The following is a 19,967-nucleotide window of genomic DNA, read 5'->3' as shown; positions in this document are numbered from 1 at the left end:
ATATTGTGTTATAACGCGCGCGCGGTATAGTAACTGCAGGCGGTGGTGCGGTGTATTTTCATCGCGTACATACTATATTATAATGTTGGAAAGTACAACAGCAACGTTGATAGCCCGAGGACGTGCGGGCGGGAGAAATAAAATGTTAATTAGTCGACAACACAACGGGGCCCGGCGAAAGTTCACCGTAAAATTGAACTTCGCGGGCGTGCTTGCGCGCGCGGGTCTGTGTTTAGGTATATATATAAGTGTATGTGTGTATGCGCGAGATGTGGTCCCTCTCTGTGAAGGGTATCATTACTAATATTACTACACTATATACCCAGACACCTGGGGCGAATATATATACACAATTCACTATATATATATATATTATACTGTTATAACTATACTGTAGTTAAGCGCGAGGTATACTGGGTTAATTATGACAATAGTAATAACTAATAATGATAATGGTAAATATCGTGGTACAGAGCGTGGGGGATGGAGTGAGAGAGAGAAAGTAAGAGTGAAAGGTCGTGAGGAGCGCGATGATGATGGTTGTCGAGGGGTACATCGGAGAGTCAGAGAGAGAGGAAGAGATGCCAAAGGAGACGAAGAAAAAGGACAAGGACCGGTCGAAGTGGAAAAGGGCTAGAAAGTTTTAAAAGGATTTTAGCCCTCCTACTGCACCTTGAGGCGCGGTGGTCTCGCGAGTTGATATTATATACCACTGAGTTCAAAACATTTGCACGGAAATATTAGAACGGCAACTATGCCATATAATATTATATATAGTCAGTATTATTATATAATATATACACCAGAAAACTGTTGAACATTCGCATGTGGTTTCGGTTTTAGACTGTTGACGAAGCCGCTGCCGTGTACATACTACGAGTTAGTCAGTGCGTTAAGGTCTCGTGCGTTTTCCAAAACGCTTTTGAAGTAATGCACACTCGAGGATGTAATATATTATTATAATGCGTGCGGCGTAATACCTATGGTGGCAGAAAGATACACCGATGACGTAGATTGCTCGAATAATAGCGAAGAAATACAATATATTATTATCGTATATACACGGTAAGCATAGGTACTACAACTGTATAATAATATGTTCAAATATTCTAAGTATTACACACGCACGCACGATTACAATTCACAGTTGTAAATCTTATTACGAGTAATCGCGTACGGGCGTACGTATTATAAACGTGTTAACATATAATATTATTATAATATAGAATGTATGCAAAACAAACATTAATTGCTTTATTATTAATACTTTTATATACATAATGCAATAAATAATAATTTAGTGTTCACTAAATAGATATAAATGAATTTATTTATTCAAAGTTTCAAGCATAACAATATTAAACAATAATCACGATAAATAATTTATTTAAACGATAATTTTTTAACTCACGAAAAAAGAAACCATAAATTCTGTAATTTCAATAAGAAATACATAACATACAAATACACAGTCTTACATAAAACATATTAGTCTTTGTGGGGTAAATAATATAGATATAAAAGATACACTATATTTATACCTAGAAGTAATAATATACTTATAGCGACTAGCACTAGATAGTATACCTACTTGATACGTATTATTATTACTTGTCATTGTATATTTAGGCAAGCTTTTTTTCGGAAATTTCACTTTAATATATGGTACGTAATGTCATGAATGGTATTTTCATTTAATAAAATTGGTTATTATGAAATGTATTTATTTATTTTAAATTCAATTATTTTAATTAGATAGCTTTGAATTAAATATTGAATGTTTAGTGTTTAACAAGTTATACGGTGAAACATCTATGGCTGAATATATACAGTTGAACAATATGAATAAAACTGAAAATACGATATATATGTAACATGTGGATAATTTTGAACAATATAATATTTGAATATTTAGCCTATACCAAAATTTCGGTTACTTGAATATTATCATAATTTCAAACGGGTCTAATATTTTATATTTATAATACATTAAGAAATATTTATTTTCTGAATACAATTTCGAACAAATAATGGTCATAGAAATTGACGTCGTATTTTTATTTCATCATTCAAATGTGAACCATATATTAGCCATCTATATCAAGACGTTAAATCTATACGTATATAATTAAAGATGAAGATAATACGAGGTACATGGTATATATAGTAAACAATATTTATGTTTAGTTAGAATTAGTGAGTAATTGTTAGTGAAAATGTAATTAAATACGATTATATTAATCATTTATTTTGATTTGTACCGCTTAAATAGATAAATCACAACTTTGTAATACGTACCTATAAGTGCCTATAAGAATTTTTCATGATACATTATTTACCTTATTCACGTCCAATTTTCATTAAATATATCATTTATTTATTAATATAGTCCTATAATCCTTTTGGATGTGTCATAACCAATAATGTGTAACTTATAGCTTCGTACCTATGTATATGTATATCACAGCGTTTATATCTATAGGGTAAAGTATTTTTTTATTTTAAGCAAGATCAATAGAGTCTTATTTATATCATAATAAATGTATTTGTGAATTATCGTAAACAAAAAAATCAAATTATTTGAAATTGTTCAAACCTTATAAAGTACATTTTGAATAATTCTTTTCTTATTCGGAAACTCTGTATATATCTAAATCTTACATATTTTACTTTAAAGTAAAATAAAAGTAATACTTTTACATTAAGTACTAGCTAATAAGCGATGAGAAAATAAGTAAAAATGTCATTAAAATACTTATTAAAAATAAAAATTTATGATTAATTAATTAATAACTCGAATAAAAATTATCAATTTAAAATTGTTTTTCTGTAAATTAACTATTTTAAGAGGTGTTAAAAATCGTAAAATTTCTTCACTTGCTTACGCCTGTGTCACATAAAAAGTATTAATCTATGTTGTGTAAGGATATAATATTATGACTAAATAATATGTTATGACTTATTAACTTAGTATACTGAACTATAAATATATTTCCTTTAATAAATAAAAAATATAATAGATAAAATGTATGTTACACAATATAATATGCATAATGCATATTATATTTCTCATAAATTGTTTGTATATTTTAATGGTTTTTATTGAGTTAATTACGTAAGTAACAAACGAAACATTGGACAGTTGTTAAACTTATATGATACCGTAATAGTACCTACCTACCCCGAAGGTTAGATTTCTGATCGACAAAAATATTTTAAAAATGTCAACCACCCTTCTAGTGGCGTTATTTCTTTTAAAAATTATCGTTCTTATTGTCTAGACGAAATAATGTGTCCTTGGTAACAATACCTTACAATAAAAATCGATAATCTTGATTATTTATTTTCATTCTGGTCATGTTTATTTTTAATATATATTTGTAAATCACAAAATTATTAAATTTTAATATAATATAGTGCATTTGTGCTTGTAAATACAATGTTATTAAATAAAATCAGCGAAAAAATGAATTTCTTTTTAATACTAAATAAATTATAATGATCAGTTTAATATTTGAATATAAAAACATCATTTTGGGTTTTTTTATCAATTCATTGTTACTTAAAATGTTTAGGTAATATTTTTAATGCGATTATATACTAATTGCATTAATTTATTACTATATTAATGAATAACACTTCAAAAGTTTAATGGTAAATAATATATAATCTAACCAGTTACATTTTTTTGTATTGTATTGTAGTTGAATTTAAAAAAAATGTTCAAAAAAATTACCTCTATTAGTACAAATAAATTTAAATTTATAATTAATAGAAAAAATTACGTAAAAACGGGAGATTTTTTTAATATATACTAAAAAAGAGTCCACGTGAAAAAAAAACTCAACTGTAAAATCAAAGTAGTAATTAATAATTACTAATTATAGGTACAATAATGCACAACAGAATATACAAACATTAATTATGGTTTTATTTAAACAATATTAACAGCAGTTTACGGTTAATTAATTTTTAAATCATAAATGTATATATTTTGAGTATAAATTATTTCTTGATTAAAATATGCAGCATATTAAAAAAAAACTTTAAGTTTTAAATTTTCATGTATCGTTTTTATGTATAATTCAATATTTATTAATGCGTAATAAATATTTATACATAATATTTTTTAATAATCATTTTTTTAGATATAACAGTTCTCAAGTTAACTATTTGAAAAAAGTGATTGTAGATATATTGACATTCAATATAGGTTACAAAATTATTAAACTTAAAATATTATATTATATTGTTAAATGATTAAAACATCCAAATAATATTGTTAAATAGGTAATATTTCAGACAATTGATACTCGATTATATGCTTTTACTAGATAAGTTAAAATATAAACTATCTATAGGTATTTTCTTCTGAGTAAGTATACAGTGTAGGATAAAAAATTTAATAATTTTAATTCGAAATATTTTCATATTGTAGTATACCTACCTATAAATTAGTTAATATAGAAATATTTACCTATAAAACAATATATGTATATATAGTTCAAAAGTTGTTTTCTTAAACATTATATAATAAAGTGATTTTTATTATTAATGAAATTTGATCTATTTTAATTAGGGTTCGTTATTATTTTATAAATTATGTGCTATAAAATTTAATTAGATACCTATAAAAAAAAATATGAATTGAAATTAACTTATGTATTGTATTCAAAATTCAGATTGTAAATAACTGTGTTTTTATAAATACTCCACAACTTTTTTTTATAAATCAATTCAAACGTTTTTCACGATAATAAAATAGTTCGATTTGTATTTTTAGTATCTCTTTATGTTGTATGTAATTCAGAAAAACAACAATATATATTTGATGGTGTTGTTTAAGGAAGTGGTACGTAATATTGTTTGTTCCCCTCATAGCCAAAAGTATCGAATAGTGGGAAAAACTGATGATGCTGATATTTTTGTAACAACTGAGTATAGAATGACCCTTCTAGTCGAGGTTATAAGTCTGAAACAGTTGGAGCTGAAAACGTAAAAACTAAAAAACAGAATAACCATAGATACAATACTGCAAACATGCTACAGATATACTATTTGTAGTAAATTTAAGAAATTAATGTATGTGCTACGTGCATGAATATAACATAAAAACTACTCTATGCGAGAAATGAAAATATTATAGTAAATTATTGTGCATAATATTTTGTATAAGTATTAGTTAAATTGTATATATTACCTTAATACACAGCTAATATAAAGTTATTAATTATCAAAAATTTTCGATTTTAATTAACATTTGAAATAAATTAATTTGGGTAACTGAAAAAAGAAAATATAATTTTTCTGATTTCGTTACAGAATGTTTATAGTACATCTATGTTCAAAATCATAAGAAGTTTTGTCAAAAAGTTGACATCGTTGAAATTCAATAAATATAATATTGTTCTGTGGATTAATGGGCGCGTGTGTTATAAAATCGTTTCAACATAATATCTTATGATATAATTTTATAACATTATAACCATCACGAGTATGATATAACCGAAGCGATAAATAATAGCGATCTGGAATGTATTCATAAATATATGTACGATATTACGAAGAACATATTAAATTATATGGCAAAAATATTACCATTATTTATTGTAACTCTGTATATCTATATATTATGTATACTATATTGCCCCAGTCGTATAATACTCGTATATTTTACATATATTATATTTTGAGGTGGTGACGACGAGTAATTTTATGTAGGTACCTAAACGTATAGTGAAAAATCTGTGGCGAAAGGAAATGCGTGCGGTGGTTACAGTGACCGTATTAATATTGGAAGAGCTTGTCCCGGAGTGGTTGGGGAGGGGGGGGGTGCAAGGAAGGAGTGGATTTAGTGTTTAGGGGTTGTTTTATGCGGAAAGTGGCGCCCGGGGCAATTTGTCGTTAATCCAAACGTACACGGGTATCACACACACGCACGCACGCGCACACTCGCCAACACTCACGTGACACACACGCACACACACTCACACACCGTCAACACGCGTATATATCGGGGCGAACGGTGACGTAATCAACCTATCAACGGGCGGAACGCGCGCGCTTGTACGGGGCCGGGCCAGCTCCCACACACACACACACACACATACACACACGCGCGGTCTCGCACGTTATGCGGATACATACACACATACACACACATACACAAACACACATGCACGTTGTCCGTCGGTCGCGCGCGTCGTGCTTACCCGTCGTCTCGTCGTCGTCGTCGTCGTTGTCGTCGTATAGTGTATAATATAGTCGTCGCCGACGTCAAAGTTTCCCGTGTCTCTCTCTCTCTCGCTCTATCTCTCTCACTCGTTCATAATAATATATTATACATACGTTCGCGGGATTTTTTTTATTATTATTATTATTTCACTTATTGCGTGTATTTCCGGGTTTAAAAAAAATATATTCGATTAATGAATATTATATTATAATAATATCAAAATATTTATTTTTTCCTCGTACTTTCACTGTATATACGCTATACGTATTCTAGACTTAAAGCTCAAAATCCGTCGCTGTCGTCGCGTTTTAGAACCCTCAACCCCCTACTCACCCCCTCAAAAAGAATTAAATATATACATTTGGGCATATTATAATACATCGCGCTCACGTGTGTGCGCGCGTGTGCACGAGATGGTCTAACCGCGTATAACCGACGACGACGCCGCCGCCGCCGCCGCCGCCTGACGCGCGCCGGCCGACCGTGTATAATAGATTGCATACAAACGTGCCACGCCGGGCCGTGCTGAAGTGCGATATTTTGTGAGTACGGCGACCGTAGTCTATAATAATATATAATATTTCGCGCCGACCGTCACCGTCGTCACCATGATGGACCCTTTCTACTGGGATCACCACCAACAGCAACAGCCACACCACTATCACCATCATCTGCACCAGCAGCATCACCAGCCCGTGCCACCGCCGCCGCCGCTGCCGTTACAGCCTCACCTGCAACAGCAACAGCAGCAGCAACAGCAGCTGGACCATCCGCAGAGATTACAGGACGGAGCTTCCGTCACCGCTATTACCGCTGCCACCACCGATACTCGTCAAAATGACGCTGATAACGCGTCCGACGATTCGTACCTGACGTCTTCGCACGTGAGTACGACCACGATGATATTAATGATATTGTACAGTATACGCGATATGACGCACCGAGTGCATTCAATACTATATTATTATTACCAAACTGCGTAAAATATATTATACGAGTATTGCGCGTTTCGTTTATTACCTATGCATTTTTGCCGATTGTCGACGACCAAATATTCGAATTTATCAATTGTCATACACATATAAGTATATATACATATTATACATCATTTTATAGTACGCGTGGACAAGTAAGAGCATTCCTTTTCTGCAATGGCATTCGTTTAAAAATAACGCATTTTTGTTCTATCTATATACACTCGTCGTCGAAAGTTAGTAACACTCCGTTATGTTTTGTATTTGTTTATTTGTATTCCGCCAGTCGCTATCAAATAGTTTTTAAATACCAACATCAAACTTTTATCAAACCCGATAACTTTTGTCTCTTTTTAAATAAATATGATTTAAGATTTTTATCACTTCTGTGGTAGGTAATCGAATGCTAATGTATTAGGTATTCATAATACAATATTTTCAGTGATATTTTGACATTTAAATACAAAATATATTATAATTGTAAATTTTAATTTTTGTTTTGAATTAAAAATCACACTTTTTCATTGCTTTTCATTCTAGATAAATTTAAAATAAATCACAAATCTTAGAATTTAATTCTTTCGATAGGTACTAATATTAATACTGATTGGGTAAACTTGTATGATATATTAATACTCCTATAGTAATCGCGGCGTATAAATACTAAATTAGACCTACAAGTTTATAACCAAACGTATTAAAACGTAATATTAAAACGGATTTAAGTTTAAAGGTCTGTTACCCTTATACTACTAATCAATTCGTTACGCTAATTTGATGCTTTTAAATGTTTTGTCAGCATGTTTATAATAGGATTGCTATTCCCCTCCATATAAGTATCGAATATCAAGTCTTCGCGAATATCACAGTTATGTACAAATAATGCTAAAAGTGTATTTTTAATAATGATATTATTATACGATTGTTTTAATTAATTATAGAGTATTATATTTAATATAATGACACACATTTTTAATACATAACAAATACAATTATTAGAACGAGTATAAAGTTAAATAATTAAATTATCATCATATTACACAATATTACGAGACTAAACTAAAATATTATGACACTACAAACAACTGTTCTAGTTAATTAATCATTATCAGAATTAGTCAATAATGAATATTTATTTACCTATTTTTTTTATTATTTTTTTATTATAGGTTGAAAATAAAAATAAATATCAGCCATCGTTATTACTTTCCAATTTTTCACCCCACGCAACCACTATATTATTATAATAAGGATGGGCGTGTTGATTTGTATTTAAACGTATTATTAAACAATTTTCTATATTATATTTTATTCACTTATATTAAACCATTTTGTAGTGTTGGCGTTTGATTGAAATCTATTAAGTATTTAGTTAACTTAATATACCTATAAGTAACATTAAAATAATTAAAGTATATTCACTAAATAATATTATCAAGATAAACATTTTATATTTAAATAAAAATAAAGGACTCGAAAGTTATAAGTAAACTTATAACTTATTAAAAATAATATTATACACATAAGTATTATAATAATTTAATTATACCCATACAATTATACAAGCGTATAATTATTTTCGATTTGTAATTAGTAATTACATACCTTTCAATGCATTTATTACATACATTGGTTAAAATTAGTCAGGACCAACATCGTTAATTGATAAAATATATTACATTAATAAATCATGAAAGTATATTTTTGTAGCGAATTGGATTTTATGAGATATGTACTTTGTAATATGCTTGTTATTATAATTTATATTAAATAGTACAAACATTATGTGTTAATTTATGCTCAAGAATATATTATTATGAATTATAAAATGTTTAAAGTAAATAAAGTTAGCAGCTGTACTCTGAAATCATCAATTAGAAAAAAAACTATTATAATTGCATTTGTGTTTTATTATACATTTTATTATGTATAATATACATCATCGTTTTAGTATACTTAATAATAACATTTTATACCTAGATTATTAACAACTCTAAGAAAAATAGGGTTCAAAATTACTATAATTTTATTCTAAAACTACAAATATACATGAACTTTGCGTGGACTTCCATAAAAATGTCATATTATGTGTAAAAAATTGTTGTTAACTAACACCTGACAAAATATATAAAATGAGTTTGTTTCCGTTGCTAAGAAATATGCAAAACATTTGCACTGTTGATTGATAGGATAATGGAATTAAAAAAAATCATTCCAACTTTAATAATCTACAGACATACTAGCTGTAGTGTATAATTATAACTTATATAATAGGCATATAACAACAATAAATAAAATGTAAAATAACGCAGGTTATCAATGACTGATTTAAATAGTTTGCACTAAATTATTTGTGTATTTGAAAATTTTAATTTTAAATCCATTTCTGTGATAATAGGTATTTAATATGAATTCAATGTATAGGTACAGCAGTATTTTGATATTTTGTTTCTTCAAATTTAAACACATTATATTATGTATAACGTAGGGGTTTTTAATTAATCAAAGTATATGATAAATTAAGGTATTAATTAAATCTTATTGTTTTCTAGTATAATTTATCTCATAATATCCAATATATACATTATTGTACCATTTTTTCGTAATCGGATTTCCGTATAATAAAATAAACCATTAAGTAGTTTGGTAAGCCATTTTATATTATTACACATAAAATAATCAAAATTATTATCCGGTTAATTTTGCTTTTTGGAAGTACCTATTTAAAATTATTTTGTTATTTTTAATCATCATTGTAAAACATTTTTAATGTGAGATAGCTGCATATATATATATATAAATATCATTGTATACAATGTCTGATACTTTTATGTTAAACTGTATAATAAAGGCAGATCCGGTATTTCAAGTATTGTAGCGCCACTATTTGTCTATATTATATTGTATTATACACAAATAATGTAGTACCACCAGTTTTTTGTAAGAATAAGTCGTAAAGTTTGGAACCCCGAATAATGGTTTTCAACCCAGATTATATAAAAACCGGCCCTTTTAATTTAAACGAGAATAAAAGGGAGGAAGAAATATACAGTAAGAAAGTATAGATATAAAACAAAATAATAAAATAAAAATTAAATTAACTATAAAATATCATATCAACATTAAAAATAAATAATTAATTCTGAATATAACACGTATATTAACATTTAATATTACTTAAATGGCTAAGTATATATTAATTGGAACTATATATTAAACAAATGTTCTTTCAATCGTGAGGTACCTATCACTGTTGTCATTAAATTATAATGTATTTTTATTTCACTGTTCAGTCAAATAATTGTAATAAGAAAATAATAGAATAACCTACGTATATATTATAATGGTTTATGTAAATAAATTATCGTCGAAACAATTTATCAATTCATTTTTCGTATTTGAATTTATTAATTAGCTTAATTTATATGATACTTGTCGTTTATTTTCATGAGTTGTATCTACACAATGAACTTAATAAATTGCATTATTTTTTAATAACATTTAATATAATAATTATTTCGCTCTTCTACGATTTTTATAATATTTAATTACACTTTGCGTTAAAATATAAATAACAATATTTGTATGTGTCACTACAGCAAACTATAATACTGAAGAAAAGTTTTATTTTTTTACGTATATACCGATCACCATTATTTGCTGTATTTATATAATATTATTACGGTTTTAACATGATGATTTTAACCTGTATTAAATATCTATACATACTAATTTTTTTATTCACTTTTACGGTATTTTACATAGAAAGTTCTATAATTATTATGTATTGAAATTTAACGAAATATCAAAAATTAATCAAAAATATAGTATTAGTTTATATACGTTACTTAAACATAGATAGGTTATTCTATAATTTTTCAAATAATCATGAAACAATAACAACAGTTACGATAAATATAATATATAAAATAGTGGAACATAATACAGTGCATTCATGTATATTATATTCTATGCAAACGTACAATTTTCAATTAATTAAATAATATAATATTATGTATTAAATACCGATTATATTTTTTTTCAAAATCACATAATCAAAAACAATAAGTAATAGAAATAATTAAAAAAATTTTTTCTTAAATGTGAAATATATAATATAATTTATTATCGTTTAATTTTATTTTTATCAACGTGTAAGATTTTAATTTTGTAGATTTAAAAATAGGTCATTAATTTTATATTATCTATAAATTATAATCTATAACAACTTATTAAAATATAAATATAATATATTAATTTTAATTTTGTATAATATATTTCATCTATTTTAGAATTAAGTTATTAAGTAACTTTTTATTACTGTTTAAAATTTGTAATTATTTTAGGTATGGAGACTTAAAATTTGATTAGAAAATTAATATTTTAATTAAATAGGCGTTACATTGAATATTTAAATAACTTATTTTTGAAATCTTAACTCTTACGACGGACATTTTTTTATTATCACTTAGGTGGTTAATATAAAACATTATAAAATGTAAAATTAAGTAAAAAAGAATATGTACTCGTATATACTCGTATATACTCGTATATAGTAAACTTATTTTTTTCTCGGAATAAAATATGTTTAAAATGTGATGATTTATAATTGATTTTAAATGTATAACAATTAACAGGTACTTATATAATTATTTATACACACTATATAATATTATTCCTCTGGCTCGTGTGGATTCTGAAAGTAAGTGAAGCGCACGAACACTACATCACTTTTTGTAAGTCGTGCAGTTCACGGTACTCTTCGAAAATTACGCACGAGTTATGTATTATATATTTATATATATTTTGTTTTGACTGTATTTACCTATATAGTTAAAAAAAAACTAGATAAATAAAATACAAAGTTTTCCGATAGTTTTACATATATATATATGCCTGTATATTCCTATACATATGTAAACTGTCAATAGTTTCTTGTAAGTATAAGAACACATATAGACTTACACGAATCCCCGGCGTATATAAGTACTTATTTATGTTGACTTTTGGTGGAAACTTGTTTTGTTTCCTTGTCAAGAGCACAATGAGAATGAAAGAGAGAAATACAAGAGTATGTGTGTGATAGAAAGAGAGAGAGAGATAGAGTGAGTGAGAGAGAGTGAGTGACTGAGAGAGCGGTGAGGGAGTGAGTGAGAGGTATGTGAAAAACTGCGATAAATTTACAAGGGCGACGATTTCAACGGTAATACGAGCATAATACACATATACGGTTTAATAATATTATACTCGCATAATACATATATACAAATATATAGATCTATATTACATATATACACATACATACATATGGGGCCCCGATATAAATGCATATATGCTTGTGTTTGTGTGTGTTATGGTGAAATTTATAGCCGGTACCTGTGTCAACTTAATAGGGGTCTTCGGGGTCAGGTGGTTTTCCCTTGGCCATCGTGCTCGCGGGGGGTTTTGTGCCGGCCACCTGCAGTGGGATCTGTTTATATGGCCGTTTTATACGCACACACACGCGGGCGCGCGCGCACTTACACGCTTGGCTTTGGTATAGTGTCTTTAAACTCACGCTCACACATAAATGTGTATATATTATACCACGCTACACCCGGGGGTAAATGAACAATAGGGGCACATACACACGACGACGTTCGCACACAAACGGGGAAGTTAACTTTTGACACCGACCCAGGAAGTCCGTGCAAACGGTAAATTTTATAATTAAAAACGGTTACTTAATATTCATGTGCTTGCGTTTACGCCCCATTTTGTTCGTTCCGTGCACCCGTGGGAATCACACACGCACATAACAACACACACTCACAAGCGCGCATCGATCCTGTTCAATCGGATATTTATATCTGACAATTTTAATCGTCTCTTCTGTGTACGGATAACACATCGTTATTTTACATTTTTGTTCAAAGAAATTATGTTAATTATACTTGTATATATAGTAAAATTAAAAATGATCGAATATATTATTATAATAATACTTGAATAAATATTTCGTTATAATTTTTTAAACACGAGATGTAGTATTATTATAAAGAAAAGAATTATGCTACTTATAAATTACACGACAACGGCATAAAACAAATTATCAGTATACGATCAAAATACGAGAATTCAAATTAAAAACCTTTAAAATATACATAGGTAATTTAAACATTTAATATTGGTACCTGCCATAAATTTCGGAAAAGTATATACCCAATGCTAAAAAATATTATTAAACAACAAATTAAGAACTTCCTGAAAATTTTAAAAGTAAATTTACATAACAACGTAAAATAATAAAATACAGTTATATTGTTATTTATTAACATAGCTATACGTTATATGCAAATTATATTTGATAGTCTTTGGATGAAAGTAAAATTCTCGTTATACACTTCATAATATTAATTTAACACGAAACCTGAATAGAATCAAAAAGTTCTATTTTTATTTCCAATTATTCAAAAACAAAATTATTAATTTATTGTAGAAACGAGTATAATATATTTTATATGGACAATTTTTTTTAGAAAAAGCAGAACTATGCGTCTACGATCAAATTTTTTTTTTAAGTTTCATAAATAATTTTACTTATCGCTACTTCGTACACTAAATATTTAAGTACTTACCTACCTCGTATAAAGGCTTAAAAGGAAAGACTAAAACGTACCTATCTATATAGGTAGCCGATGAAAAATATGAAAAACGTACGCTTTTAATTTCTGTTATTTAATTTAATTTAATTTATGAACGCATATACTTCATAATAAGGGACTTTGATGGTTTTGTTGTAAAACGCGATGGTATTATTTGCATATCCACATATTATTATATAGGTTTATTTCCTAATAAATACCTCTGCACCTGATACATAATTATCCGCTTATATTAAATGAAATATTTTTTTTATATACATATATACAAGTATTATCAGCTAATCCACAGAGGATTTAAATCTCACACCCTATTTCAGACTGAAAGTGTTATATCAACAGTATATACATATAGGGATGTATGTGAACAATACGCAAATATTAAGCCTACGTCACATACCCTGAGAAAATAACGCGATAAAAATAAATACTAAAAAAAAGAAGGCGATTGGTTCAATCCAATTATACGTCATATTATATTCCTATATAGTATATGGTAAAAGTCCTTTTTATAGTTTTAAAAAATGTCAAATTTTAGGTACCTATATACTGTCTCAGTGTTTTTACGTTACGTACAATTTATGGCCAAACGCCCAAACGAATACTCTCATCGTGCCTACAATACATAGATAAGAAACACAAAACATTCAAACGAGCTGGGGTTTTTTTGTTCAATTCGAAAGCGATTTTAGATCGCAATCAGAAAACGCATAAAAAATATTATGGTCGTTTTATTGGATCTCTCTCGTATAGGGGTTTCATACACTATTCGTTTTACCTGACTAAAATGTAAGTGCTGTTAAGTTATTAAACATTTAAAATACATATTATAATATGTACCTACAATTGATATCATTATTCAGATCAAAAGAGGTTTTATTTTTATTATTGGTGTAGCACAGTTCTTATAAATCCTCATATAACCTGACGCCATATACATTTTTATAAGTATAGCATGACAATTGACAATCTACACATTTTTACGACGATACATTAAATTATAACACTTATAAAACTATATTTATTAATAAATTATGGACAACTTGGGCATGATGATAGTATTCCCGAAAACGGAACCGGAAACATGAAAAATATTTAGGCACGTTAAGAAACAATCAACCTCCTATAGGGCTTTGAAATACACTATAGAAATCGTTTAGTACACTAGCTACGTCATCGGGTATTCGTTCTATGGATAGGTTTTTACAACTCACCGGTTTAATGAGACCAAACTACGTTATGTCGTGATCACTTTGATTTCTACTGTACGTCTGTACCAAAATATAAAAAATTCGAATGAAGACATTATTTACACGTAAAATATTAAGTTACAAAAATAAAATAATCAACAATGTCATTGTGTATTCGTAGAACTGAGGGGTAGAATATGATGTTTAAGAGTAACATATTGGGAGATCGACTAGTTCAATTCTCACTCTGTTCCGACTTTCCGAGACAAATAGACACGATTGGTCAACGTGTATCACACGTATTTTTTCCAAGTCTCATTGCTTCATTGATGAATTACGCTGCGATTCATCTGTATAGCTCCGCATCTACCATTAAAATTCTCGTGAATTCGATTTGGCGGTTTTCTAGTGTATAATGTGAAGACTTTTCCATTGCATGGTTTAGTTGTTTATGGTTTTTTTATTTTTATTTTTATTTTTTTTATTAGTATTTATTTGTTTTGGTTTTTTATTTACTCGAATAAAAACGCCCAGCTACAATCTCGTACACCTTGTGTACAACTATTCTAACAACGAGCATAAAAAAAAAATCATAAAAATCATAATAATAATAAACCCCATTAAGGTGTATATAATAATAATAATAAAATATACATTGTGTGATGGTCGTCGTCGCACACAGTGGGTCGGGTTCGGTGTGCAGGGACGGCGATGGGTGGACTGGACGTGGTTGAAGAGGGCGTACAGCGTGGTGACATATTACGGGCCTAGGGGCACAGTGCCACTTATGGTGTAGCCCTTCATAATTCATTAGCAACAGAGTGGGCGGCGGGCGCGGGAAACAATTCAGTAGCCCATCATTAGCAAGTGGACGGTATTAATTAACGGGTTTTGAAAAGGGACACGGGCAACAGCGCATAGTTGCGGCGGAGGTTCGCGTGGTGTGTGTGTGTGAGTGTGTACGCGCACTACGGGGACAACGGTCAATATGTCACACAACCCTTCACCGCGAGTGACCACTGCTACCACCGCCGAAATTGCAGTCGACCCCCTCAACACCCCTCCCCCTATATACCACCTCTCGCGACTCAGTCTGCCGTATATACTCGCCCACTCATCCTCGTCACTGTCGCGATCGCTATTTTTAGTTATACGAAGTACCGTCTATAGATGACACGGGTGTGCTTATATGTATACACACCGTATGTGTATATATTTATGAGTGAAGTGTGCGAGTAGTTTGTGTGTACGTGTGTAACACATGCCATCATCAATCATCTCCATTCCACATTTATATACGTATTTATGATCGAAATTATTTAACTAAGAGTATATCGCACGTCTACATAAAAAAACATTAAACAATAATTTTGGTTTTTGGTTATTGGTTTTTTTTTCCTTTTTAGTAAAATAATTTGGTAGGTCATCTCTGTCGATCTCGTATGAACGCGATTCCCGAAATCCAAATTTCCTATTTTATATACAATCTTCACACGCTGCTACACGTAACAATTGAAATAACAATAATATTTATATATATATACTTAAATAAATATCTACATTGTTTAATATATAATAGCTTTTGGCTTATACCATGTAAATTCTTCATTAATTGTATAATAATTTATCTGTATAATTTATGAAATTGCATATATGATAGATATATGATAAAAATTAATATTTATTTATTAAAAGTAAACATTAAGTGTGTGTATATGACATTTATATAATAGAAATTGATTAATCATAACACTTTGGTTGCAAAAAGTGTATTGCATGTACCTATAGGTATAGTCAATTCCTGGAAATACTACTTAGATGGAATCCCGGGAAATAATTTCACGAAATTCCTAGAAACACCTGAGAATTCCGCAAGAAAATCATAAATAAAATGTGTGAACGAATTATACTTTACGCATTATAAGACAAATAAAATAATGGTTAATGTCATTTCAATATTCAAGTTTTTATATTCTTGTCTATATTTAAATTTAAAAAGCACCAACTGCTTAAAAATATCAAAAATAAAACATTAGGTTTTAATTTGAAAATGTAGATATATTTCTGTATTGGATTCGATGCTATTTTTACGAAATTATGTGTCAAAAATATTGTTAATACTAAGTAAATGTAAGTTTAATGTAATTCATTAAATATTTCATAACTTAATAATACATAATAACATAACTAAAATTGGATAAAACTTATAAAATAAATGCTTACTGTTATGTTTATAAGTGTGTCAGTATCATAAAACGAGAGACAACACCGCCAAGAGGTAACATAAATTATCAAAATTATGCAAGTTTGATGATGCTATATAGTTTACTAGCATGTCGACGTCGGTATACCTCGCTTTGTGGACAAATACGGCTGATGTGGACAATCCGCCTTCGGCGCTTAGGATACAACGATTGTTGTATTTTGAAGTATAATAACTTCATGAGTTAATCGGTTTAGGCACCTTCGCCCTCGAAAATCAACAATTTTAAAATACGGTATTTGTTATTATTGTTACTAGCGCCTGTAGTAGTTTATATTGAATCAACTTACCTGCAAGCTTCCGAGTCTTAAAAGAAATCCCTGAAATTCTCGTCAAATTCATTCGAATAGTTTTTGAGTCTATAATAATCCACAACCATGCACACACGTGGCCTTTTATGTGTAATCATAATGTAAATTTTTATGATAATAAAATAATATTGTTATTATTTGCAGTTTTTTGGTATTTTTGAAAAGTTACAAGAAGAGAGGAGTTTCATGAGTGCCAAACTTATATCTTTCTATATAATAATTCCATTATTTCAATTTATTCAATTTCTACACAAAAATAGGATTTAATTTGAGTATACAATATTATTATATATTATTTTCTGTCTAAGTTGATTTTTCTTCAAATATTCGCTTGAATAGCTACTGTATATTTTATACTAATACCTCTAGGTGGCTCATGTGCAGTGTGGAATAATAATCCACTTAACGTATGTCGTATAAAATAATATAATAAGGTTGAATTTACATGCGTTAAATGTTTAAATATAATATTTTGAATAATACGATTTGTATTTTAAATTAAGAATATATACTATGGAGTAAAAGTTTTATAATATATATATTATATTAAATTTCACAGTTTATAGCTATCTACTTCATAAAATATAATTTCAACGTCTAAACCGCGGCTTAAAACTCATACTTAGATGCATATTTATGTTGTGTGCGCACAATAAATATAAATTATATTGTAGGTATATCGCGTTATAGTATTACTACTTATAATAATCATTATTAATTATTAGTATGAATTTTTTGGTTGAAAAATATTATAAGACACATTTATGATAGATACTAACGTTTATTGCAAATAGTTTTTCGCGAGAACGTTAAAAAAGTTTCGTTCATTTTTGGGTGATTAAAATGGATATTATAATATTATTATGCGTGTGCTGTGTTGTTTGTATAAATACGGTGCAGTGCTGCAGCGTAATGTATATGGTGTTTCATTACCTAACGCATTATTGTTATATACTGGTGTATTATACACATAATGTTATGTATATTGTACATATATATTTTTATAATGACAATAACAATTACGTTCTCTTTTACATTTTCTCTGGCGATCTATCATGCGCGCGGACCGGACATTTGCATATTAACATAACACATATATAATGTGCCGGGAGTGTTGAACAAATATTTTGGCGAAAGGAAAGTTTCCGGGGTAAATTCACTTTTAGTGAACCACATAAATGTATTATTGAAAACCGACGTGATGTATCGGTTCCGGTTATAATGGCCGGTATTTCACAAATTCGCCACATTAAATATTATATCACAATATAATAGTGCCTAATATAATATTCTATAGACACCGTATAATACAACTAATACGGGAGTTACATGAATTCTGTACGAAGCTAATAAGCTATTCGTGGTCTACATAATAATATTGTGCACGTTTTTACCGGTCACAGTCGCAGTAAAAACAAAAATAAAAACACAAATATTATAATAATAAGTAATAACATAAGCATATTATACACATATTTATAAAAAACATTGAATCGTTATACTTTCACTGCATATTATATACTATTTCAGTCATTTGTTATACGCGTGCCTGTAATGGAATCGTGATCGACCAATACCGTAACATTGTCGTGATACCACACCAAGCGTCTCGTCTTTACGATTATTTGTATTCGTTTCGTTTTTCGCTCTGTTGATCTCATAATAAAACGTCATGCCGTTCACAATATGTACCTGTATGGGTTTAAGATGCAACCCGTGGCAAAGGAACAATACGGCGTACAACACAGAACTGCACACATTTTGCCGGCGTTGATTGTGTACGCCAAAAAGCCGACCTATATAACCGTTCAAAACTTGAGAACATGACGTTATACCTACACGACATTGAATTTGAAACGTCAATATTTATCGACTATTGTCCGTGTACAATATCCGTGTCACGTATTTTCAAATTCTTCGAAGTAACAAGTACGAAAATGTCCATCACACGAGTCTCTTGGACAATGTGAGACAGCCCATATCGTATACATACGATGGTTTGTATTATATTGTTAGTTTTCGTTTTCATTTTGGACGTTTTTGTAAACGTCATTCCTGTATAAATTCTCACGACTTCACAGCAAAGTAAGGTACCTAACCACTATAACACTTTAATAAACAAACGATATGTCATAGGTGTATGCAGTATACCTATATAATGTATACAATACGGTGTACGATATACATCATTAATATCAATTTTCAGTAGGTTTACTGACAGTTTTGATTCTTTATTGCTATTTTGATACAAACATACCTTTTTGAAAAAAAAACTTTAATAAAATAACCATCAATACTAGTATTAACGATCAAATTAATCTTTTATTAAGTGCTTATTTTATATGTTTGATTA

The 19,967-nt window shown here is 29.0% G+C and overlaps 1 protein-coding gene across 1 annotated transcript in view; it reads left to right on the top strand.

Annotated features, from left to right (window-relative positions):
* Window positions 1-6,206: 6,206 nt before the first annotated feature.
* Window positions 6,207-19,967, top strand: part of LOC132920172 (homeobox protein caupolican-like) — a 64,516-nt gene continuing 50,755 nt past the window's right edge. The window contains exon 1 of the mRNA XM_060982342.1: window positions 6,207-7,119. Coding sequence (XP_060838325.1) covers window positions 6,844-7,119 — 276 coding nt within the window. The 5' untranslated portion in view covers window positions 6,207-6,843. The remainder of the gene's footprint in view (window positions 7,120-19,967) is intronic.

This window comes from Rhopalosiphum padi, chromosome 2 (assembly GCF_020882245.1).
Source record: "Rhopalosiphum padi isolate XX-2018 chromosome 2, ASM2088224v1, whole genome shotgun sequence".
Classification (NCBI taxonomy): domain Eukaryota; kingdom Metazoa; phylum Arthropoda; class Insecta; order Hemiptera; family Aphididae; genus Rhopalosiphum; species Rhopalosiphum padi.
The sequence above is the reverse complement of the archived record's forward strand: the minus strand, read 5'-3'. Positions and strand labels throughout refer to the sequence as shown.